Here is a 24490-nt window from a genome sequence, read left to right as displayed (position 1 = left end):
TATAAGGAAGAAAAAAGTTAAGGTGCCTGAGTAAAAGTCGCTGTGCAGGCTGGCCGGTTAGCTCAGTTGGTTAGAGCGTGGTGCTAATAACGCCAAGGTCGCGGGTTCGATCCCCGTACGGGCCACTAATCCTTTTAAATCAAAACTTCCAATTAAGCCTATCACCCAGGGAAGTGCTTACTTGCTTGTTTCCAGCAAAAGATATTTCCTAGAGTTTCTGAGTGATCCGATTGTAAGGTTCCTTTGAGCCATACATTTTTCATTTTTCTGGAAATGTACTAGAGTCAGGATGGATTTCCCAAATTAAATGTCAGTAAGGCCCGGAGCATCTAAGCAGCCGGAAATAGGAAGAACGAGAGAGTTGTCTTGTATTCTGGAGAAATGGAAGCAACAGCATTTTGATGAAGCTAAAATTGTCAAAATAAAAATCACCTTCCCTACCTCACTCCCCCCTTTATGTGGTGTTAGGGTGCTCACTTGGTTCAGACGTCATTTTTACAGGGTTAAGTCGGTAAGTTACATCGTCCTAGCATATTCAGGAAATGGCCTTTCATTTTCCGTTTTCTCTGCCTGGGAGTTGTTCTGGAGATGCCTCCAGCAGGCCAACAATTGCGTGTACACAGCGTTAACATGGAGTGAGTTGGCCTTTGCCAAATGGTCATTGGTTGACAAAGTGCTGAACCTTCTACAAACCGGTAGAGCGCTTTGGAAATCCTGCTAGTATTTAAATACTCAAGGCTATTGTGTAATCAATAGAGGACTGGTAGGTAGCCGTTATGAATCCATTCTAGGGAAAACGTATTTTCAGATTCCAACACTGAGTCAGTCACTGTTCTCCATGGAAGGATGTAGCCCTCAAAAAGGATGCGCACGCATTGGTCCCTGCACCATGTTTGAGTTATTGCTTCCTTAGTCAATCTCACTTATATTTCCATAGTAATCCTTTTTTTTTTTTAAGCATTGGAAGGAGTGAAAATATTTTGGGAGCTTAAGGAAAGCAAAAGGTGAAGGAAAAGAAAAGAAAAAAAAAGAAGGATAAAGGCGGTGTGTGGGGGTGGGTGGTGGTGGCACACGGACCCAGTGGCCTGACTTCAAGGAAGACCAGGGTGGGAGAGGTGGCAGGCAGACTGGGAATAGACCAGGAGGCTCTGGTCCCCAGTTTGCACTTATTTTTATCTTTCAGATCTCAAATTTTGCTCTTGATGAGTGTGTCACAATCATCCCGTTGTTCGTCGATTGCCTCAAGCAGGCCCCAGTAACGTCTCCTTCTTCCTAGCCCTGAGATTTTTTTTTAAAAAGTGCCATATTCAAGGCTCTTTCAGAGTTAGGAGAATGAGACCCGTCATTGGTAGTGGTATTTGGCATATTGGGTATGCCACGGGGAGTTTGCCAGACTCTGCCGTGTGGGCAGGTTACATTCGGTAGCCTGCCAGCTTGTCCAAAGTAATGAGATAAGATGTTGCACAGCCGCAAATGCGGCCATGCGCTTCTGGGAGCTGGGTTTTATAGTCTCTGGGTTTTGGCCGTTGATGGGATTGGGGGGGGTGGCAGTTGGTGAGTGTGACCCCTGCCTACTGGAAGATGGAGGATCTGGGTGGAGGATGCTCAGCCCCAATCCGAGCAGGCTTGGAGATCTCAGCCCCGGGACCCGCATGCCTTTGTTCCTCTGCTGGTACCTTCGTGCATGTGGAGAGTGGTCTCAGCATCATGGTGGCTGGTTCTGGAGGTCTTCGGCTGCCGGGATTCTGCTCGGGGCGGGGAGGGAAACTCAACCCTCTCCCCTCCAAGGGGCCCTGGCGAGGACAGCCAGGTGTGGGTGATGAGTGTGTAATGCTCATATTAAAAACAATACATTCAAACAGACTAATTGAAGAACAGACATAACAAAAACATACAGACAAATTTTTTTTTGGGGGGGTCACACCAGCGATGCACAGGGGATTTCTCCTGGCTCATGCACTCAGGAATTACTCCTGGCGATGCTGGGGGACCATATGGAATGCTGGGAATTGAACCGGGGTTAGCCACGTGAAAGGCAAAGGTCCTACCTGCTGTGCTATCGCTCCAGCCCCCAGACTATTTTTAAAGAAGAAAATGAACGCTTCATCACATTTATAGAAGCAGTAAACATTTTTTTTTTTACAGAGAAGACAATTTGGAGATCTAACATTATAACAAGTCATGAGTATGCAAATATTTTCATTTCATTTCATTCAAATTCCATGCAAATATACAGTAGGAATATGCCAACAATTTGCAGCAGAGAGGTTCACTAAATCTAAAGTAGACCACACTTCATTTTTATTCATATCATGCTAAGACCTCATAGAAAAGTGATGGACATCTCCAATTGAAGTAGAGGCCTTAAGGAGACTAGATTCAATTTTGCAACCAACGTGAGACTTTAAAAACTGAGAGTGTAACCGATTACATTCTATTACTGTTGTCTGAAAACAATTGTCTGTTACTGCTATCTAAAACCAGCTAGAACACCACTAGGATTCCGACAAATAAAAATAGATTCTATATGATGAAACATTTCTTCTCTCCCTCTTTCTTCTTGCTCCTCGTCTACTGCCATTTTATTTCCCAACTTCTCCTTCTCTTCCTTCTTCTCTTCTAACATTTCTTTTTTGTTTCTGGGCCGCACTTAGCTGTGCTCAGTGTTTATGGTTCTGAGCTCAGGGATCACTCAGGGTTGCCCAGGAGACTATATTGACTTCATGCAAGACAGCATTTCACCCACTGTATTATCTCTCCAGCCTCTGCCAGTATCTCTCTGTCTCTGTCTCTGTCTCTGTCTCTGTCTCTGTCTCTCTCTCCTGCTGCAGGGGTGGGGGGCACACTTACTGTTGCTCAGGGATTATTTCTGGCTTTGCCCTCAGGAATTACTCCTGGTGGTGCTCAGGGGACCATGTACTTGGGGGACCCTATGGGGTTCCGGGGTTCAAACCCTGGTCTGCTAAGTGCATGGCAAATCATGACACCATGATTTACAAAGTCATTCACAATGGAATTGTCTCAGGCATACAATGTTCCAACACTAATCCCAAGATCAGAGTGACCTTCACTCCACATGTCCCCAGGTTCCCTCCCGTGTGCCAGCCAACCCCAACTCTTGGCAGGCACATAATAACTTTTTTTTTCATATCGCTTGCGCCAAAAAAACTTAAAGGAATGACAAATGGGATTATCATACAATAAATCAATAAAAGTCAATTTATGATGATGAATTGATGTGGAGCATGGCGACAGCCACCAGAGCTGATAAAATCTGTCCCCGCCTAGCAGATAAGACCTGTCCCTGCATAGTGACCCAGTAGGGAGTGTCTGGGCATATTTTACAAGCACCAGGAGTCTGGTGTTTGGTCTCATCCCTTAAGAATTGTCACCTAACTGCATTCCTAACTGCAGCATCTAGCCTTAATTGGGATTGGGCCTGGGCAAAGCAGGCCTGGGAAGGTGATAGGTCAGTCATGCTAAACTTTGTTGCTTGGACCGTCCTCTTAAGCCGAGACCCTCTATAAAATATGTGTGTATTTGGCAATAAAGTGAGCAGCCATCAGCTGTCTCCCAGGGTAGGTTTCTCCACGGACCCGTCATCCTTTGCCCCACATCTGCCCCGACCCAGTGCACTATGTGTTGGGGAAAACAGTTCCCTAACACGCTGATAAGGAATTTTAATCTATGTAAGGAAATTCAAATCACTTAATACAATCTAATATAATGCCTATTATCATTTACATAAATAAATTTTCAACTCTGGCATCTAAAATACATTGCATTAAATTTTATTTTGTACTTGGATCTCATTGTGGTAATTACCATGTCTTCCCTGTGATTAAAAAACTTCAACAAAATTTTTTTGTTCTAATACAGAGTCCCCATGAAATAGGTAAAACTTACAAACATAAAATTTAGTAAGAGTGAAGAGAATTAAGAGAATTTAAGGGAAAACATATGAGTAAGCCTATAAAAGTAGAAAGTATTTTATCTTAAGAAAGGGCTAGGTGAGTAATGGATTATGAAATAACAAGCACCCAGTCTAGTTAATTTTAAAGATAATGACATAAAACAATCTATGGATCGGGCACAATCCCATCTAGCAAGTAGAAAGGCTCTAAAGGACTGTTCAAAATTCAAATATTTTTTATAGGTAGAAGAAGTGTTAGATAAAAGAAAAGGCCTTTCTCAGGCTTCGGTGAATGGAAGCAAGGCTTTTTTTTTTCTTTAAAAAAGAAAACCTTTTTCTTTTTTAATGCCTTTGTGGCTGATGTTCTCAGCTTCCTTTGGGGAATAGAAAAGATTCCATACTGATCAGCTGGGAAGGGTTCCTGGACGAGGTTGAATCCGGAAGTGTTGGTAGCCTTGGCATAAGCAGCTCCATTTTGGATCTGATGTTCTCCATAATAAAAGTTCTCACTCCCTCCACTGTTTGAGTTTGAATTAGCTGACAGGTGGCAGTAGATTTTGGAATTCGTGTGGTCCACTTAGTGTTTCAGATAAGATCGTTTGGGGTCACTTGATATTTGAGAACATACTTGTCCCTCCCTAAGTTTCTGTCAAGTACAGGACAGGTATGACTGCATGACTTAGTTTATAAGTGTGTGTATAAAATATATACGTATATACACACACACTTATTTTCAATATATGTGTGTACATATACGTACATATATATATATATACACACACACACACACATATACACACACCACACTTATTTTCAACCATCACTAGATTTAGCTTGTGACTATAGGGAGGAAAATTAACTTTCCTGCTATTCCTTGGAGTTGTTGGTTAGTTGGGGTCTCCTGGAATGAAAGCAATCCACAAGAGAAAAACAAACAAGTTTATCAACATGTACACACATACGTGTGTACACATGAGCTAAGCAAGGAAACAGGAGCATGGCCAGGAGGTGAGAATCTAGTGACAGCGAGTTACAGAGGACTGTGCATTTGTGTATTGTGGTGAAACCACTGGACCCTAGAAGGCATTTTTAGCTTCCAAGCAAGACAGAAAGTCAAGTTTGTTACTTTAATTCTAAGCTGGTAGGGCCCAGGCTAATGTCTGGTGATTATCCTTCTTTATCTTCCCTGGTAGACATCTCAAAGTCCTGCGTTTAAAAAGATCAGCTAAATGAACAGGAAAACTTTTTCTTTTTTAATACCAAAGTGGTCGATTTGGGGGTGGTATCAGCCAATCCTCTTCATGCTCCTTTTTCTTTTCTCCCTCAATTCCTTTGGAGGTGGATGGCAGGGGACAGCTATACATAAAACAAAGAAGATAACATGAAATTTACTGTGAAGTATAAAAAAGAATTAGCATGAGACAGGACTCTTATTTGTAAGTGAAAACACTGCGAATCTTGGTAGGCCAATCGTAGCCTTGGAAATCTCTTTCGATCAGAAGGCGAGGAATAGAGTGGAGGCAGGTGATGACAGAGCATTGGATCCCAGGAACTACAATGCCAACTAAGGTCCAAGAAGGTGATCATTTTGGGGTTCTCTTCTCAAAGGGTCTTTGAGCTCCAACTGCCCCCAGCTGACCCTCAGTAGCCTCTACCTGATACACAAATGTCTTAAGGTTCTTTAAATTGTAACAAGTGGTGAGAGTCTCTCACCAGGCCTCTCTTGTTTGTTAGCAAAAATAAGTTTGGCTCCAAACAAAGGCAACAAAACTCCATGTTCTGTTGCCTGTCAAGGCTAAGGGAACTGAGATAGAACTTCAAAAACAGACATGAACATATAATCATCTAATTTTTGATAAGGGGGCAAGAAAAGTGAAATGGAGCAGGGAAAGCCTCTTCAACAAACTGTGCTGGCAAAATTGGACGGCTACATGCAAAAAAGTGGGCTCAGATCTCTGCCTAACACCATGCACAAAAGTAAGATCAAAATGGATTTATGACCTCAACATCAGACCAGAATCCATAATGTTTATTGAAGACAAAGTCGGCAAAACTCTCCATGATATTGAAGCTAATGGTATCTTCAAAGATGTCACGCCACTGGCTGAGCAAGTGAAAACAGAGATAGACAAATGGGACTATCTTAAACTAAGAAGCTTCTGCACCTCCAAAGAAACAGTGACCAAAATACAAAGACAGCCTACAGAATGGGAAAGGATATTCACCAAGTATACATCCGACAAGGGGTTGATATCAAGGATATACAAGGTACTGGTTAAACTCCACAAGAAGAAATCACCCAACCCCATCAAAAAATGGGGTGAGGAAATGAACAGAAACTTTCGCAAAGAAGAAATTCGAATGGCAAAAAGGCACATGAGAAAATGCTCTACATCACTAATCATCAGAGAGATGCAGATCAAAACCACAATGAGATATCATTTCACACCACAGAGACTGGCCCACATCCACAAGAACAAAAGCAACCGGTGCTGGCGCGGATGTGGCAAGAAAGGGACCCTCCTTCACTGCTGGTGGGAATGCCGGCTGGTCCAACCCTTTTGGAAAACAGTATGGACGACTCTCAAAAAATTAGAATTTGATCTGCCATTTGACCCAGCTATAGCACTCCTGGGAATATATCCCAGAGAGGCAAAAAGGTATAGTCAAAGTGACATCTGCAATTGTTTGTTCATTGCAGCACTCTTTACAATAGCCAGAATCTGGAAAAAACCTGAGTGCCCAAGAACAGATGACTGGTTAAAGAAACTTTGGTACATTTACACAATGGAGTACTATGTAGCTGTTAGAAAAGATGAAGTTATGAAATTTACATACAAGTGGTACTACATGTAAAGTATCATGTTAAGCGAAATGAGTCAGAAAGAGCGGGATAGACACAGAAAGATTGCATTCATCTGGGGAACATAAAGCAACAAAAAGTGAGAGTGACACACAGGAATGGCTGAGATTAGTACCAGGAATTTTGCTCCATGAATGGAAGGCCAGCCACAGGCTCTAGGTGAAAAGGAAGCTCAGATAGAGAAGAGAGTACCAAATGAAGGGTGTTGTGAGGGCCCTCCCAGGGTGGGAGAAGCATGCTAAAAGTAGTCGATAGGCCAAACATGATTGCCACTCAAAGCCTCTCTTGCAAAACACAGTACCCAAAAGAAGAGAGAGAGAACAAGGGGGAATACCCTGCCACAGAGGCAGGATGGGACGGGGGGGGGGGGGGGGGGGGGGGGGGGGGGGGGGGGGGGGGGGATGAGGGGGGGGGGATGCTGGGACCCATGGGGATGGATGACGGGCACTGGTGGAGGTATGGGGACTTGATCATTGTATAACTGAAACCCAAGCACAAAATTTGTAAGCCTATAACTGTACCTCATGGTTTTTCACTAATAAAAAAAAAAAAAAAACAGACATGAAATGCTACATTCTCTTTTACTAACATTATTTTTGCTCAGTTAATATTCTAGTCTTATCAAATCATCAGCAGGCCCGTTACTTTCTATCAATTCAGAGACCCTGTTTCTTTTTCCAGTGTTCCAACTTGGAGTCTGACCTGGACAGGAATATGAAATCACTGTTTAATTCCCTGGTACAAGGTGCTTCACAATGGAGGTAACATCTCAACACAGACAGACTACATATGTAAATATGTATATATATTATTCCTCTGTGTATCTACAATATACCGAAAATACAAAATCAAACACAGAAGGGAAGGCCCCGCTGGGATTCGAACCCAGGATCTCCTGTTTACTAGACAGGCGCTTTGACCAGCTAAGCCACAGGGCCCCCTTTAATACTAGTGATAAATTAAATTACCTTTGTAAGTTTTACTGTGAAATGTAACATTTGACAGAAATTTACTTGACAGAGAACACTTTGGTGTTTCTAAACTCATAGAAAATTAGCAATTTCAGTGCTAAAAAAAATAGGAAAGAGAAGAAAAGGCAGTCTTTGAATGTAAGGTTTCAAAAATGATTTCAAATGGAAATTAATAAAATTTCGATTTTATGGTGACTATCGCCCTCTAGAGGAAATATTAGATATTGCAAACGTGTTTCTGCATTATTCATTAAGTTTCCCCTCAACTGTGATCACTAATGTATTAAGGCGCTTTACTAGATAGTGGAGAGGGAATAGTTAACAATAACAACAACACAAGTTCTCCGCTTACAGAAATTTGCATCCTAGCGAGTGTTAAAGAGATTTTAAATTTGTTGCATTTCATTACTTCCAGGTTACAACACCCCACGCACTTTTGACCAAGGGCCCCATAAACCGGCTCTCGAGCCGAGTAAAAGTGATCCCTGAGCACAGAGCCCATGGAGGAAGCTCTCAGCACAGCTACATGTGGCTCCCACACAAAACCAAAAATCACGCAATGAATTTCCCATCAAACATCCTTCCCAATTAAAAAAATAATAATAATCATTTTGTAAGCCTGGGCTGCTGTTTCATGGACCTATGAAGTCAACCCCAAATTGTACGCAGGTAGTGTGACTGTTACAAGAAACATATGACAATGAGGATCTTATGTTGCTGCATGATAGAGTGAATGAGATTTTAAATTTTAAAATCCTTAGTGTTTAAATCCTGCTTTTGGCACGTGATTCTGTTTTAATTTGTCTGTTTCAATAAGAACTAGAAACCAGAGGCCCGAGGTTAGCGCCGTGGTAAAGTCCACGCTAAGCACGCTAACCAGTGAGAAATGAGAAGCTCCGAAGCTTCAGGAAACCAGCCAGTTTCTCTTTTCTACCTGAGATTTTGGACTATTTTTATCTTCTGTAATCTCGCAAATTAGTTTTAGAATTTGGGAAAAGAATTCTAGTGGGCAGCAGTTAATAGGTGCATGCTTGAATCTTTCCCCACCGTTGCAGCCCTCCATGATCTTGGCATCACTCCGCGTCTATTGGCTTCTAAGTTTGCTGTAAAACCCATCTGAATAAATGCAGAGTCTCAGCTGACTTTACCAGACAATTCATGAATTAGTTGAACATATCCTATCGAGTTAATAGAAAAGGTACTGAGAAACAAAGGACTTCAGAGTTAGACAGGAGAGTGGAATAGAAAAGAAAGATAATTTTCAGTAAGCCGTCTTCCTTTAGGACAGCGTAGGTGGGGTTGTTGACTTGCTGACTTCCAGACTGAGTGATTTAAGTATTTGTGGAGGTTGGCCTAAATGACTCTATCTTGAATTTCCTTCCTTCCTTCCTTCCTTCCTTCCTTCCTTCCTTCCTTCCTTCCTTCCTTCCTTCCTTCCTTCCTCCCTCCCTCCCTCCCTCCCTCCCTCCCTTCCTCCCTCCCTCCCTCCCTCCCTCCAGAGAATGCTTCAGAGTGAATGAGACTTGTCAGATCAAAATTATGTCATAAGGGGAGGACGGAGGGAAGAGAGAGATTGTTGTGGGAGTAAAATCCTTCCTCGGCTCTATTAGGATCCCTGTCTGTCTGAGCCACAAAATTAAACCGATATTTAACAGGGTGAAAAACACAGGCATTTTGCGTGATTTTTACATGTACATGGATGGGAGCCTTCAAGCAAAAATAAGGTCCTAAAGCTGCAATGTCCAACGCTTCACTAACTTGGATAAACATTGTGAAATTTGACAAGACAACGAAATTTAGTGATAATGATGGGAAAATAAGGTTTGTTGAAGGGGTTGGCAGATCTCTCCTCCCTTGGAGTGTGTTATTATCTCCTGCATTCAGGGGGAAAAGGAAACAGAGAGCTCTCTGCTGTTTCTCATTTTTTTTTTAATTTAAAATAATCAACATGCTAAAAACAGCATAATTTGGTGGTGGACTATTTTGGATCTCTACAATTTAAAATATCTTAACACACAAATATCCAAAGCTTAACTGAATGAACAATACTTAATTGACCTGACCAAGGACACATAAAATGAAGAGTGCTAGAAACTCAAAGGAATCTTTGAATAAAATGACTGAATTTTGATTAGTCTAGATTTTAAGGGACAAATAAAGTACGCTGACTTTTTTTTTAACTGTGTATTCACAGATGAATCAACCTGAAGTCGTTTAAAGCTAGTGAGTGAAACACTCTAATGTAATTCAAAATTTAAATTTTTTCTGTTTAAAGTTAAACAACCCTTAAACTTGGAAATACAACCAGGTACTAGACTTTTATATAGGACGACTTAGGAGAACGCAGTAGCTTGCGGTTCCATAGTGTAGTGGTTATCACGTCTGCTTTACACGCAGAAGGTCCTGGGTTCGATCCCCAGTGGAACCAGTAGTAACAGCGTTTTACCACTTTTCTCTTTCGAAGTCAAGCAGAGCCGGGAAAATGTTCGTTTTGGGAGAGCTTATTGTTAGCCTACCTATCTATTTTTGAAAGTGAAAATGGCAAAATAATTGCTGCTACTCCCCGGCTTTTCTTTGGGAGATTGATTCACTCTCACACACTGCAGGAGCACAGTGGAGCAGTAGGGGTTAATCCTGTTCTGCTCTGAGATCGCGGGGAATCCCGAGGGCCTGGAGCTAGGGAACCGTTTCTCAGCCGAAGCGCGAGACCCTAATCCTAAAACTTCTCAGAAGTTTGAAACTGCGCAGAGCGGAGCTGGGGTGGGGTCGAGGCTTAGGGATCCGACTCTAGGGCTGGTGGGGACGGAGGCGGGTCCCCCAGGAGGGTGGGGCGGCGGGGCGCGGGGGCCCTCACCCTCCCTTGCTTCCAGAAAGGGAAGTTAGGCGACAGGTTTCTCCTTCAAAGAGGATAAGGCAGGATGTATCTGGCTAGGTGACAGATGAACCATTTGATGGTTCCATTGTGGACTGAAAGCAGGAGCGAGCCTTCTCCCTGTCCATCCCAATAAACAAGTTGCATGGACAGTCCCCCAGGATCCAATCAACAGGGCAGCATCCTGCCCTCAGCTCTGAGTGGAAAGTCAGAATCCTCATTTATCTCGAATATTCTCATACCTAAGGGTTGGGAAAGCAAACCCAATCAAACCGGAAACAGCATCTTGAGGGATGAAAACTGCACAGAGATAGCAATGCTTTCTACCGATATTACTATTCTCAGAGGTGGGAGGTAATATTGATCAGTAAGATAAAGATATATTTTTACATGAGGCTTAAAAAATGGTGTTAGGTCAGTGTTCACTCATTCATAAAAGAATATCATCGCCAAAATGTGAACCTGGGAACTCTGAAGTCGTCAGTTTAGTTAAACCAGATTTATAAGAGCTGTCACCCAAATCTGTGTGGTATTGTGGTCAGAGATGGCGATAGAGCTGGTAAGAACATGCACTCGGTGCCAAGCACCATATGGTACAAGACAAGCAAGTTCTCTCCTTTTGAAGTATATCACAGATTGACTATAGATTCTCTTAGACCAGAGGACCACTGTGGACACATCAAAGACCTCGAGTCTCACCCACTTCCTAAGAACCAGCCTGCCTTCTGGCCATCATCCACGAGTTTCCAGTCAGCCTCCGGGCCAACATCCATAGGTTTCTGCATTCAGGTGAGTATCAACAGGAGAAAATGTGTTCCAGAGAACTGCACAGTTAAGATTTTGTCACCAGAAAGAAATTGGAAATAAGCTCAAGTGCCTAATAACAGGGGAAAACAAATTATATCATCACTGAGCAAGTTGTTATTTTGCTGTTGCAGATGACAGATGTGTTTCTTTTTTAAAAATCTACGTATGAAAAACATAGGAAACTGCATCAAACAAAGACAGACACCAAGAACTGTGCACCTGGGTATGTATACTGATGAATTCGATAGGGACACTTGAAAAGGTTGAAGTTATGTGTTGTGCATTATTTTATGAAAAGGATGAAATTTTCATTTAAAAAACTGGGGAGTGGGAGAGTTAGGCCTCACCCAACTGTGCTCAGGGCTTTGTCCTGGCTCTGTGCTCAGGACTACATGTGGTGCTGGAGATCCAAGCGCGGTAAGTTGCATGCAAGGCAAGCACCTTCCTGCTGTCCTATCTCTCCAGCCTTCAATAAAAGCAAAGATGTTTTCAGTGCTGTAATTTGTTTCTGTACATTAGTGTTGGAAATTTAAGTTTTCTCAAATAGCGATGGCAGAAGAGTTGAGAGGAGCTGGACTTTCCAGGCAACGCATCCTTGATCCCTGATGCCGCCCATGGAGAGGAAGAGAAAAGGGAGGAGGTGAGTGATACAAACGCACAGGGAAGCCTGCCCTGAGGAGCTTAGATCTGTGGGAACAGCCTCACCCCAAGTGCAGACTGGACCCAGGACAGCGGAAGCAGAAGACATCTTATCCTGTCTCCAAAGTTCTGTTAGTGGCCGTTTCCGGTTCCATGTCTAGGACACAACAGGAGAGGGAAGGGAGGTGATTTTAGCCCCCTGAAGCAAAAGCAAGCAAGCTTCAGGATGAAACTCCTAATCAGCTGCTAAAAAAATATGTGAAAGACATAGGAAAGCAATATATAATAAATGGATTATAATTCATTTAATAAGTGAACTATAATTATAATCTGTAACATTAGTTTTAGCTTCTCCCCCATCTCATGGCCTGGTCCCTCCCTCTTTCTCCGTCTAACTCATGGTGCAAACACAGTGCCAGTCTTGACCTGCCCCTCCAGATGTCCCTCGACTTTCCCCCAAATTATTAGTTTATAGGGTTCCTCAAAACATGGAAACATCCTGAATGAGTCCTCTGTGGACAGGCAAAGGTTGTCACAAGATGCCTGCATCTGCCATCTGCAATCATTTTCTTGTGTCCAAATGGAAAAATTTTCCTTTTCTTAAAATTTCAGTTTCTCCCTCCTGGCTTCTGGTCACATGCCAACAGGATGTTGCACTTAGGTTTGGCTGGGAAAAGAAGCAAACAAGTTTTGGCTGGGAAGAGAGAAAATACCAAAGCAGAGGTACTCCGGGGTTGGGGTTGGCTAGCTACTGGAAGAGAGTGTGTTCCTGGGAGGGCGGTCAAGAGGAGATCAGAGCATTGGTGGGTTCGAAAAGGTTTGGGTACGACACCCCAGCGGCAACTCCCTGCCGTGACTCGGATTCGAACCGAGGTTGCTGCGGCCACAACGCAGAGTACTAACCACTATACGATCACGGCGCGCCACCAGGAGTCACCTGCGTTGTCACCTGGACTCTGTTCCCTTCTCAGGAACAGCGACTGCTTCTTGGCCGCAGGAGAACTCCCTAAGGGCTCCCCAGGTCACTGCTCTAGTCAGTCCCGCCACCCGCAAGGGTTGACGTCCAGCAAAGAAACCAGAGAGGACCAACAGAAGTGAAGTTCCACTGCCCGGACTGTCCCCAACCCGGAGGCTACTCCTGGGGGGCTGGGAAACTCGGGGGCACTCACGAGCCCACTTCTCAGCACGCGCCCCGCGGGTCTGGGGGCTCCAGAACTCAGTGCAGGGGGACTTGCCAGCGACCCTCCGTGCGGCCCTGGGGGAATCCCGGCGTGGGAGGGGGTGGTCTGGCGTGGAACCCCGCACCTGAGCGAGTAGGGCTCGGACCCACAGACCCTGGAGAAGCAGCAGGGCCCCTCGAACCTAGACCCCACCTTGGCGAGCTGGGGGTCTGGGAAAGGAGGAGGGGGCAGTGTCACCGCGCGCCGCAGCCGCGGGGAACGAAATTGACGAACCACGTGAAATTGACCCGGGGCCGCGGGCCCTGGGTGGGGCTAAGGGTACTGGATGGTGCGGTGGGCTACAGGGGAGAGGGATCGGGAGGGGTGGGGGGCTTCGCCTTCAATCTCAGCTTGCAAGCCGCGACTCCAGGGCCCGGGACAGCTGCCGAGGGGCTGACCAGTGTGGCCAGCGCGGGAGGGGGACGGCGACAGGCAGGCGAGATTTGGGGGCTGGTGGGGGCGTCTCTGCGGCTCCACTTCTCGGTTCTCCCCCTTTTCTCTCCCCCTGGGGTCGGGACCCCAAACGCTTGCGACCCCAAACGCCGCAGCGCCACCAGTTGCAACTTCCCGGGCCGATTTCCAAACTGTCAACGACTGGCTCCCCAAAGGGCCAGTTGAGAGCGCACCAGGCTCTGAATAACGGGGTGGGTGCCCCGTTTCCAGATCAGGCGTCCCCAAAGCGTCTGTCTCCCTTACCTACCCCGGCTGGCCAAAGGGGCAGCGGAGAAGGAGCTTCTGGGGTGACCCCACCCCGCACCCGCCCGTGGGTCTCTGCCACCAAGCCCTGTCCAGCCAGGTCGGGCAGGTGCCCTTGGCTCCAGGATGCAGCTCAGGGGCATCTTCCATCTCCCCAGGGGGAGTTTTCTGGATTCCTTCCTCTCCCTGCACCTCCACTTTCTTCCCCCCTCCAGGTCAAATTTGATCTTCTCTGCTCTGTGTTTCTGGTTAGTTTTCCCAGGCTTCTTTCTTCTCGGGACACTTTGCCTACTGACTTTTTCTTCTTTCCTTTCAGTGAGCAGCAGGCTTCTGGGAGCACAGGCTTGGGGAAAGGCTTCTTGTGTTTGTTAGCTGAGAATTGAAAGTTTTAAACGAGTTTACCAAAAGAAATTTTATCTTTTTTATCTCTCTGAGAATGTTGCCTGTGATTCTTTTTATTTGTTTGTTTGTTTGTTTATTTATTAAGGCTCATCAGTCGTACAGCGGGTGGGTGCTTGCCTAGCACCTGATGGAGTATCCCAGTATCCCATATTGGCCCCGCTGGAAACCCTTCATGAATAATCCCTGAGCACTACTAGGTGTGGGACAACCCCCCCCCCCAAAAAAAAAAAAAAACAAAGACAAAAAACTTTCCTATATAAGTAGAATCTTTCCTCACATCAGAGAAGCTTTGATTTTATCCTGTTTTCCAGTTTATAGTTAGATTTCTTCAGTGTCATCAAACATTTCTTTCAGTTCATTGCTCTTATTTATTTCAGCTTGACACAGTTGGTGACTCCCTCCTCAGAGAGACATTTCTTCATCTGGAAACTTAAGGCTTTTTTTTTGGTGAAAATACTTAATTTTTAAATTAAAGGAAGACTTTATGTAAAGCATGTGACATCCAAACATCTTTATTGTATTTATCAATTTTTGTGTTGACTTATTCATTAAATGTTATGAGAAAGCAAAATATATAAAGATTTTTATTATTAATAGCTTACTTTTTAAAAATTTTTTATTAGTGAGACATCATGAGGTACAGTTGTAGACTTACAAATCCCTCCACCAGTGCCCATTTCCCACCACCACGGATCCCAATATCCCTCCCACTCCCCCATCCCCCCAAATTTGTAAGGCTTGGTTTTCTGGACCCATTTCATTTGCCTTCACCTGAGTCTCTCTTACTGTTCTGTTCGCACTTCCTCTGGTCCTTGTGCTTTATTCCTCCATCTCCTCTGATCCTGGGGTGATTTTATCCGGGTGTAGCTGTTTGTCTGGAGTTTCAGCAAAGATCTGGGATCCCAGACTCTAAATCTGATATTCACCTTCCCGTTGAAACCTCCTTGTGTGTTTGCATAAGAGGCATTTCCGGTGCTCAGGGCTTAGTTCTGGCTCTGTTGCTCAGGCTGTGCTTAGGGTCGCGATGTGGTACCTGGGATTTGGATCTGGGTTGGTTGGCCCAGGCGTATGGGGCACCGCGCGGGTGCAGGAAGTCACCCAGGGAGCTCTCACTTGTTACCCACCCTCGGGAGTAGCCTTCGGGTTGGGGAAAGCCGAAGGTGGTTGTGCTCTTTAGTTTATTTGCTGGAAGTCAACGGCGGGGGATGGGGGTGGAGAACAGAGCCAGGAGCCAGCAGTCGGTATTCCTGAGAAGAGAACAGAGAACCGGGCTCAGGTGTCTCTCAGTGGCGCGCCGTGATCGTATAGTGGTTAGTACTCTGCGTTGTGGCCGCAGCAACCTCGGTTCGAATCCGAGTCACGGCAGTTAACACTTAAGGAGGCTTTCCCATCTTTTTTCTGCCCTTCTCTGCTGTTAAAAACCATCCCTCTTCCAAAGTTCTGGTGACTGAAGCCACTGGACTTATTTTTATTTTTTAAATTTTTAAAAAATTTTATAAAGTAGGGGCTGGAGAAATAGCACAGTGGGTAGGGCGTTTGCCTTGCACGCGGCCGACCCGGGTTCGATTCCCAGCATCCCATATGGTTCCCTGAGCACCGCCAGGAGTAACTCCTGAGTGGAGAGCCAGGAGTAACCCCTGTGCATCGCCAGGTGTGACCCCAAAAAGCAAAAAAAAAAATTTATAAAGTAGTTCACAATATTTGGTTATATTTAATATTCAAACACCAATCCCACCACCATTACACCTTTCCACCTCCATATTTTGGGTGTTTCCATCCCGAACCCCAATCCCTGCCCCGAAGCAGAACCGAAATAACATAATAGTTCCCTTTAAGGTTGGTTGCCTCCTACTTTTTTTTTTTTAAAATAAACATTTTATTTGGAGGATTTTTAAGGTGTGAAGGGGGTAAGAGTGAGAGAGAGTAACGTGCTCAAGAGAGAACACGGGCTTCTCCAAGGGCGGAGAGAGCCCTACACACACACACACACCAGCATTAGACGCAAAAGCATGAAGTACACATCTCAAGAGGGGAGATGGGCGACACATGTGCTCAGCCACCACATGTGCTTGGTCACATGGGTGCAAGCAGCACATGGGCTCGGGCAGCATATGTGCCGGTTGCCTCCGACTTTTATTTATTCATTTATTTATTTTTAATTTTTATTAGTGAAACACTGTGAGGTACTGTTGTAGACTTACAAATTTTTGTGCTTGGGTTTCAGTTATACAAGGATCAAGTACCCATCCCTCCATCAGTGCTCATTCTCCACCACCACTAATTCCAGTATCCCTCACACCCCGCACCCTTCATCCCCCCCTGCCTCGGTGGCAGGGCATTCCCTTTTGTTCTCACTCTCCTTTTGGGTGTTGTGGTTTGCAAAAGAGGCATTGAGCGGCCTATAGTCTACTTTCAGCATGCATCTCTCATCCTGGGAGGATCCTCCTAACACCCTTTATTTGGTGCTCCCTTCTCTATCTGAGCTGCCTTTTCCCCTAGCATATGCGGCTGGCCTCCAAGCCATGGAGTGAACTTTCTGGTTCGTATCTCGGCTATTCTTGGGTGTTAGTCTCTTATTTTGTTACTTTATGTTCCTCAGATGAATGCAGTCTTTCTATGTCTGTCCCTCTCTTTTTGACTCATTTCACTTAGCATGATACTTTCCAAGTAGTACCACTTGTACGTAAATTTCTTGACTTCATCTTTTCTAACAGCTGCATAGTTCTCCATTGTGTAGATGTACCAAAGTTTCTTTAACCAGTTATCTGTTCTCGGGCACCTAGGTTTTTTCCAGATTCTGGCTATTGTAAAGAGTGCTGCAATGAATAAGCAAGTGTAGATGTCACTTCGACTATACTTTTTTGCCTCTCTGGGATATATTCCCAGGAGTGGTATTGCTGGGTCAAATGGGAGCTCAATGAATCCCATCAAATGCCACTGGACTTCTTTTTCTTTGACCTTAGTTCCCTATAACTAGGTGACATTTAGTCAAAGAGACCAGTTTAGGCCTATTGAGAAAAGGGGGAAAAAAAATAAAAAAAGGGCACCGCTATCCTATTGGGTGCTCCAGGCTCAATTGTCTTTCCTGAAGAGAGGTAGGCGGTAAGTCTCTGGTTTCTTTCTGAGGACAGCACAAATCTTATATGATTCTACCAAACCTACCTCATTGAAAAACAAATTACCTTCCAAGGCCCCAACTCCAAATCCTGCTGGGAGTTATGATTTTAATACATGATGCCGGGAAGGGCACAGACCACAGTATTTGGTCCATGGCATTTCTTTTCTAAGCTGGAAGAATTAAATAAATATATTCACTTTTTATACATGGTCTGTATGGAATTGCTTTTCCGTGTTTTCCTTTCTTTTATGGTTCACTAGATTTCAGGTAGCTGACTCAGACAGTCTTAAAATCAAAATACATTTGAGAGACGAGATGTACTCTAAAAAGGAGTGCCCAGCTGCTGTCTCGGGGTGAGAAGCAGACCCTGCCTAGAGATCATGGATGGCCAGGAATAATGCCTGAGTAGACTGAGGAAAGAGAACCCCAAGACCAAAAGCTTTACCCTTTGAAACTCCCTAGCAGTGACCGAAGGCAACTCCAGGAAGAGACAAAAATCACCTTTGCAGGGAAATCACTGTGCATTTGGAGTTGCCCACAGGCTCTATAACTTCTCCCCTTTAAGTGTGGTCTCTCTGGAATCTCCCACTCCCCAACTTTATTATGTCTGTAATTCCTTTCTTGTATTTTCACAGGTTTCTTTCTCTTCTCTCCTATTTCCTTAATAAAATGACTTTCTTTTCCAGAAATTCTCTTCTGTGACATAAAAATATAAGAGCCGAAATCTAGGGGCTGGAGAGATAGCACAGCTGGTGGGGCATTTGCCTTGTACGCGGCCGATCAGGGTTCGATTCCCAGCATCCCATATGGTCCCCTGAGCACCACCAGGAGTAATTCCTGAGTGAAGGGTCAGGAGTAACACCTGTGCATCGCTGGGTGTGACCCAAAAAGGGGGGGAGAGCAGAAATCTAGGGGATCTAGGAATGGGCATTTTTCTTTCAGTCCTAGGCAACCCCAACACACACCCGCCACCAACACTTTTCTTCTTTACATCATGTTTAAAAGTTTAATCTGCCAAGATATACAAATAGATATGCAAGTTGAATTTGTAGAGCATGCTTTCCCTGAGCTGCCCAGAAAGCAGAGACTTCTTGAAATGATCACAGGGAGGGTTGAAACATCCAGTCAGAGGGGAGGGACCAAGGCCCCAAAGGGAAAGCATCGTGTTTACTTAAATGCTGGTCGGGTAGAGAGGGAAGGTGAGCATCAAAGAAACTATATACAAGTGGTTGAGAGGGCTGAGTTCTCGTGGAACAGCAGCATTGATCTTTATTTCAGACAGCCTCTATCAGGAACTTGGCAGGCAAAGTCATCCATTGTAATTGCAAAAAGACATCGTCCCCAGATCATACCTTTCTTTGATCATAACAAACACAGGAAGCATAATATAATGAAAACAATGTTACTTAGGTCAGTAACAGGAAATAAGAACAAGGTAAAAATAATAGCAAAGTACACTGGAAAACACTCTGACCCTTCCTGTGTACTTTTCATGATTTACCAAGGTGTTATTTCCTGCATATGCCACAAAATCACAATGCATCCATTTCTTATTAACTTTTCTTGCAAACTGAGGATGTAGGCTTGAGTTAGCGACATAATGACTAGTAGTATTAGATAATGACTACTCCACGTATCAGAGGTGGCCAAGTACTTGGCCCTCTGAATGAGGCAGCTTCCAGAGCTAGGTCCACTTAAGGACTCTGCATAAGCAGGCAGCTCCCCGCACTTAAAAACTCACTCTCTCTTCTTTGGGGCTCCACTATCAATCCTGAAGCTTTTTGTGCAAAGGTGATGATTTCCCAATGCAGTAAAACAATACATATGTTAAGTAATTATTATTTAATATAAAGTAAAGTATGTAAGTATTTAACTTAATATGCAAGTAAAGTAATTTCCTGGATCTGGAAGAGAAGAACAGTGGAAGATACTCTCATATTTTTAATGATTATTTTATGATTATTTATTTGGGAGGGCCACACGCAGTCATGCTCACGGGTCACTCCTGGTTCTTCACTTAGGAATTACTCCTTGTGGACATGGAGTACCAGATGGGATGCCGGGGATCAAACCACAATCGGCTGCTTGGAAAACTCTACCTGCCTGCTCTGTTATCTCTCTTGCTACTCTTAGAATTTTTTTTTTTTTTTGCTTTTGGGTCACACCCGGCGTTACTCCTGGCTCTGATGCTCAGGGGTTACTCCTGGCTCTGCACTCAGGAATTACTCCTGGCGGTGCTCAGGGTACCGTATGGGAATCAAACCCAGGTTGGCCGTGTGCAAGGCAAACACCCTACCCGCTGTGCTATCGCTCTAGTCCCTATGTTTAATTTTTAAAAAGTGCTTTGCATTGGGACTGTACCTGGTGGTGCTCAGGGTTTTTTTTTTTTTCATTTTTTTCTTTTTGGGTCACACCCAAAATGCACAGGGGTTACTCCTGGCTCATGCACTCAGGAATTACTCTGGGCGGTGCCCGGGGGACCATATGGGATGCTGGGAATCAAACCCAGGTCAGTCGCGTGCAAGGCCAAAGCCCTACCCGCTGTGCTATCACTCCAGCCCGGGTGCTTAGGGTTTACTCTTGGCTCTCTGTTCAGTAATCGAGGACCCTGGCGGGGGTGGGGGGCCCTATAGGGCAAAGCAGGTGCCTTCCTCGCTGTGGTCTCTCTTTAACCCTCCTTATGATCGCTTTGTTCCACCTTCCACTTGCTGTGTTTGAGACACTGGCACTCTTACAAGAGTATTTAAGTTAGTAGAGTTTTGAATTGATCTTTTCTTCTTTGGTTTGGATGTTGGGGTTCACACAACATTTTCAATTGCAGTCCTCGGTGGAAGTTGCTCAGTACTCAGCTACAGTGCTCACTGGGTTTGCTCCTCTATAGTTGAGATGCTTGCACACATGCTCTTAATTACTGAGGGTGCTCATACATGGGCTTGCCAAATGTTGCCCTTCCTGATGGTGACACAGCACATCAGTTTAGTTGTTGGTACTCAGGGCTACACCCCTTTTTGTGGTTCTTCCACACACCTGACTGCACTGCACCAGGAAATCGCTTGCAGAGTCAGGGATCATAAGAAGCACATGTGAGACCCTGGGGATTTGGCCTCATTACCATTTGCTTGACAGGCCAAGGTGCTCAAAGTCACTATGGTAGATTTTCTGAGTCTCTAGATTTATCTATTCCTTTGAATTCTGAAAGTAAAGCAAGACCAGCTAAAAGTGTATTTCTCTCCACTCAAGGTCATTTCCTTCCCTGGGGTGACTTACATCCTGTGATATTAAGAGCAGTTCAAGGACAATACAATGGGGGATAGCTCTGATAGGCTCCCCACGTTAGGCCTGTTTCACTTGACAACCTCCTCTGTCCAGTTCTCTTGGATAACATAGGCTTGTCCTTTCTTCCTTGTCACAGGGAGCTTAAATTTGTGTTACTCCCACCACAATGCTTCCGAGGCACTCCTATTACTCTGTGTTTATTTTAACTTCTCCTTTGTGCTCCTCTTTCCCTATCTGTTTATCACTATATCCCCAAATCAGACCCTGTGATTTTGTCAATGCAAGTGAAATATTGCTTTTCTCTTTCCTTTATGTCCTTTGCCTAGTTCAGAGCAATGTCCTTTTTGTATAGACACAGGAAGACAGTTAATGCTGTACTTTTGTAGTTTGGGAGTTAATTGATTCCGAATAATATTTACTCCTGGACATCTGTCATATTTACCCAACTAAGCCTCAGTTGCCCTTAGTTCCTAACACCCCAAAAGGAGGGTCCAGTGAGGGACTTGGATGGACCCAGGGCAAGCCTATAGCTACCCAGACATCACAAAGGAACAAGCTGTAAACTAATCTGCCATTGGAAAGGGACCGGCCAAGCGCCATAAAATATATAATAAATTAAGAGCATAGTCATGGACAAACTCTGTCATGACCCAAAAAGAAGTAACTGGATAAAGACCCCACTGGGGTTAGGAAAGATTAACCTGGCTTAAGGACTGTAGTTTGGAATATATAGTGAGATGTCTCTAGGAGAGCCACCCTCTAAGTTTAATATATCTCTTAACTGTGTCACACTTTTAAGTTTAATATATCTCTTAACTGTGTCATATACATATATTAGGTTTAATATATCTCTTAACTGTGTCATAAAGATTATTAAGAAGTAAATTTAAGATGATTGTTTAAGTGGACACTGGCTAAGGAAAGGGGGAAGTAATACACCTTATACGGGATTCTGCCCTTGGGCAGATCTTCTAGCAGGATGAGATTCTAGAAGAAGCTTCCCCCGGACGGAAGGGTTTTACAAATTTATTGATTGTACAACCACACTGTGTGTAATTGCTACCCCCAACTCCAGAGGATTTTCTTTATAACTAAGGCTGTGAGACTGGAATGGGGGGAAGACTGGAATAAACTGCGACTGGTGGCCCCTGTTCTCACCTTCTTGTGTCCATCACCTTTGGCCGGTCAGGGTGGGAAGGTGGCTCTTGGCCACAGAACGCACGAATCACGCACCCATAATTTTTGACTCCCACAATTCTAGTTCCTTTTCTTCTCAGATACTGCTTGCTTGCTTGCTTTCTTTCTTTCTTTCTTTCTTTCTTTCTTTCTTTCTTTCTTTCTTTCTGTTTTTTCCTTTTTGGGTCATACCTGGCGATGCACAGGGATTACTTCTGGCTCTGCACTCAGGAATCATTCCTGGCAGTGCTCAGGGAACCATATGGAATGCTGGGAATCGAACCCAGTCGGCCGCGTGCAAGGCAAACACCCTACCTGCTGTGCTATTGCTCCAGCCCTCAGATACTGGTTTCTAATAAACACTGTGCACCCAAAACACCATCTCATTAATCTTTCTCTGTATTTTGCCCCCTCTCCTCGGTGCTTTTTTTTTTTTAAATGGAAACAATTTTTATTTGTAGGTTTTTGAGGAAGGGGAGTAAGAGCCCCAGTACAAATCAGTACATTTCCCAGCAATAAATATGAAAGTACACATCTCAAGAGGGGTGATGAGCATGACATATGCTCAGGCACCACGTGCGTGGGCTGGCATCTCACATGTGCACAGATGGCATGTGTGCTCGGGCAGGACATGAGCCTGGTCACTTGCATTTAACTCACTTTATTCAACAAGCTTCTGTGAAAATTAGCAAGTTAAATTTGTATACCAAATTACACACTATGTATGTTCTTTTAAATCTTTCAGATTGTGAATCACATAAGGCCAATACTAATTTTTTCTGTTTCTAGTCACACCCAGAGATGCATAAGGGGCTGTGCTCAGGGATCACTCCTAGCAGTGCTCAAGGGGCCATATGGATTTAAAGGTCAGCCACGTGCAAGGCAAGAACCCCACGCTCTGCACTCTCCTTCTGATCTCAGGTCAGTACTTTTCATGGTGTCTTGCTGGGCATTTTTCTACTTGAAGGAATTGAGTGCTACTTTCTCATTCAACTGTTTAAGAAAGTCCATGGTAGTTCAAATTTAAAAAAAAAACAAACAAAAAAACCCAAAAAGTCAGTTGGAGTGGTGTACTACACTTATTCAGACATTTTTAACACTACCATGAGTATCAAGTTAATACCTTGAGATTGCTATTGTTATTTCAAGCATATGTATAGCTATGTATACAGATACACACCATGCATATAAATATACCCAATAATTATATAGTCACTCCTCCCTCCCATTTCATAGTCCCATGGCCTGAATAATTCTCAGTACTAAAGTCTTAAACCCTATGCTCTTTAGTTCCTATGTATATACATAATTTAATACTCTTAATATTTGCCTTTTCCTCACTATCTAGACTTCTATGATTAAATAACCTTAAAGGTTATTAGGGCTTATTCTCAATCTAAAGTGGAAATACCTGTCATATTAAAGCTTTCCTTACCATTGTCTCAAGACTTAAGAGCTGGCACGTGTTTATAATCATCCACTAAGCCCATAGTGAGTAACTCCACAGAAGGTTGGCTGTTTACTAGCTGTGATCTGAGAGTGAGAATTCTTGTTTCAAAAAGTGGAATCAAGGACTTTCCATGAAGTCTCAGATCCTGAGTTAGGAAGTGACAGTTAGGGCTGGGGTAGGCATTTGCCTTCAACTGGGCCTAACCGTGCTTGCTTCCTAGCATCCCATATGGTACCCCGAACCCTCGAGAAGGGACCCATGAGCGCAAGGCCAAGAGTAATCTGAGTACGGGCGGGCGTGGACCTCCCACCCCAAATTATTTTAAAAAGTCCTTACTGCAGAGACTTGTCCACACGATTCCCCCTGGTACTTTCGACATGCATCTGTGGATTTCTGAAGTGCCCTGTGCGTTAAAAACCCTTTCAGGAAGTCGTTGTGCTTCTACAAGCAGCACGTTAATTTCCAAAGGTCACAATAGAACAAACTGAATGCAGCAGCTCCTTCTGGCAAAGTTGGTGGCTCTGAAAAGAGCCTTTGTTTTCCAGTATCTTTGACCTCTCTCACCTTACTTAGCCTTGTGGTGGCTCTCGGTCTTCTTGGGCAGCAGCACGGCCTGGATGTTGGGCAGGACACCGCCCTGCGCGATGGTGACTTTGCCCAGCAGCTTGTTGAGCTCCTCGTCGTTGCGGATGGCCAGCTGCAGGTGGCGCGGGATGATGCGCGTCTTCTTGTTGTCGCGGGCCGCGTTGCCCGCCAGCTCCAGGATCTCGGCCGTCAGGTACTCGAGCACGGCCGCCAGGTACACCGGGGCGCCGGCGCCCACCCGCTCGGCGTAGTTGCCTTTGCGCAGCAGCCGGTGCACTCGGCCCACGGGGAACTGCAGGCCTGCTCGCGACGAGCGAGTCTTGGCCTTAGCGCGCGCCTTGCCGCCCTGCTTGCCGCGTCCAGACATGATGGCTTCACGAATACGCTAAGCGAGAAAACTAAACGACCAGTTTTATAAAGCTTTTTCGGCGCGAAAAAGCAGATGTGTCATTGGCTAAGAGTTAAACTCCACTTGGACCAATGGGAACGAGCCATTTGGAGT

General features: G+C 44.6%; 2 protein-coding genes and 5 non-coding genes across 7 annotated transcripts in view; 3 read left to right on the top strand and 4 right to left on the bottom strand.

Moving 5' to 3' along the window:
• The window catches only part of LOC130040153 (uncharacterized), a 249284-nt gene that overhangs the window by 215392 nt on the left and 9402 nt on the right, over nucleotides 1-24490 (bottom strand). The window lies entirely within an intron of this gene.
• Nucleotides 52-125, top strand: TRNAI-AAU (transfer RNA isoleucine (anticodon AAU)). The gene has a single exon. It is a non-coding gene; the product is annotated as a tRNA-Ile (tRNA).
• TRNAT-AGU (transfer RNA threonine (anticodon AGU)) lies at nucleotides 7641-7714 on the bottom strand. The gene has a single exon. It is a non-coding gene; the product is annotated as a tRNA-Thr (tRNA).
• Nucleotides 10103-10175, top strand: TRNAV-UAC (transfer RNA valine (anticodon UAC)). The gene has a single exon. It is a non-coding gene; the product is annotated as a tRNA-Val (tRNA).
• Nucleotides 12914-12985, bottom strand: TRNAH-GUG (transfer RNA histidin (anticodon GUG)). The gene has a single exon. It is a non-coding gene; the product is annotated as a tRNA-His (tRNA).
• On the bottom strand, nucleotides 15127-24358 carry LOC130040318 (histone H2A type 1-H). Its single transcript, XM_056132350.1, has 2 exons — nucleotides 23968-24358; nucleotides 15127-15630 (listed from the first exon to the last, which is right to left on the bottom strand). Exon 1 carries the CDS (start codon nucleotides 24353-24355, stop codon nucleotides 23969-23971), a length of 387 nt encoding a protein of 128 aa, XP_055988325.1. The 5' UTR covers nucleotides 24356-24358; the 3' UTR covers nucleotides 15127-15630; nucleotide 23968.
• TRNAH-GUG (transfer RNA histidin (anticodon GUG)) lies at nucleotides 15677-15748 on the top strand. Its single transcript has one exon. It is a non-coding gene; the product is annotated as a tRNA-His (tRNA).

This window comes from Sorex fumeus, unplaced genomic scaffold (genome assembly GCF_029834395.1).
Source record: "Sorex fumeus unplaced genomic scaffold, SorFum_2.1 ptg000094l, whole genome shotgun sequence".
Taxonomy (NCBI): Eukaryota; Metazoa; Chordata; class Mammalia; order Eulipotyphla; family Soricidae; genus Sorex; species Sorex fumeus.
Note: the sequence above shows the minus strand (reverse complement) of the source record. Positions and strands in the feature narration are given on the sequence as shown.

Coding starts and splice junctions, on each gene's coding strand:
- LOC130040318 (XM_056132350.1), bottom strand. CDS start 24,355: ATGTCTGGACGCGGCAAGCAGGGCGGCAAGGCGCGCGCTAAGGCCAAG.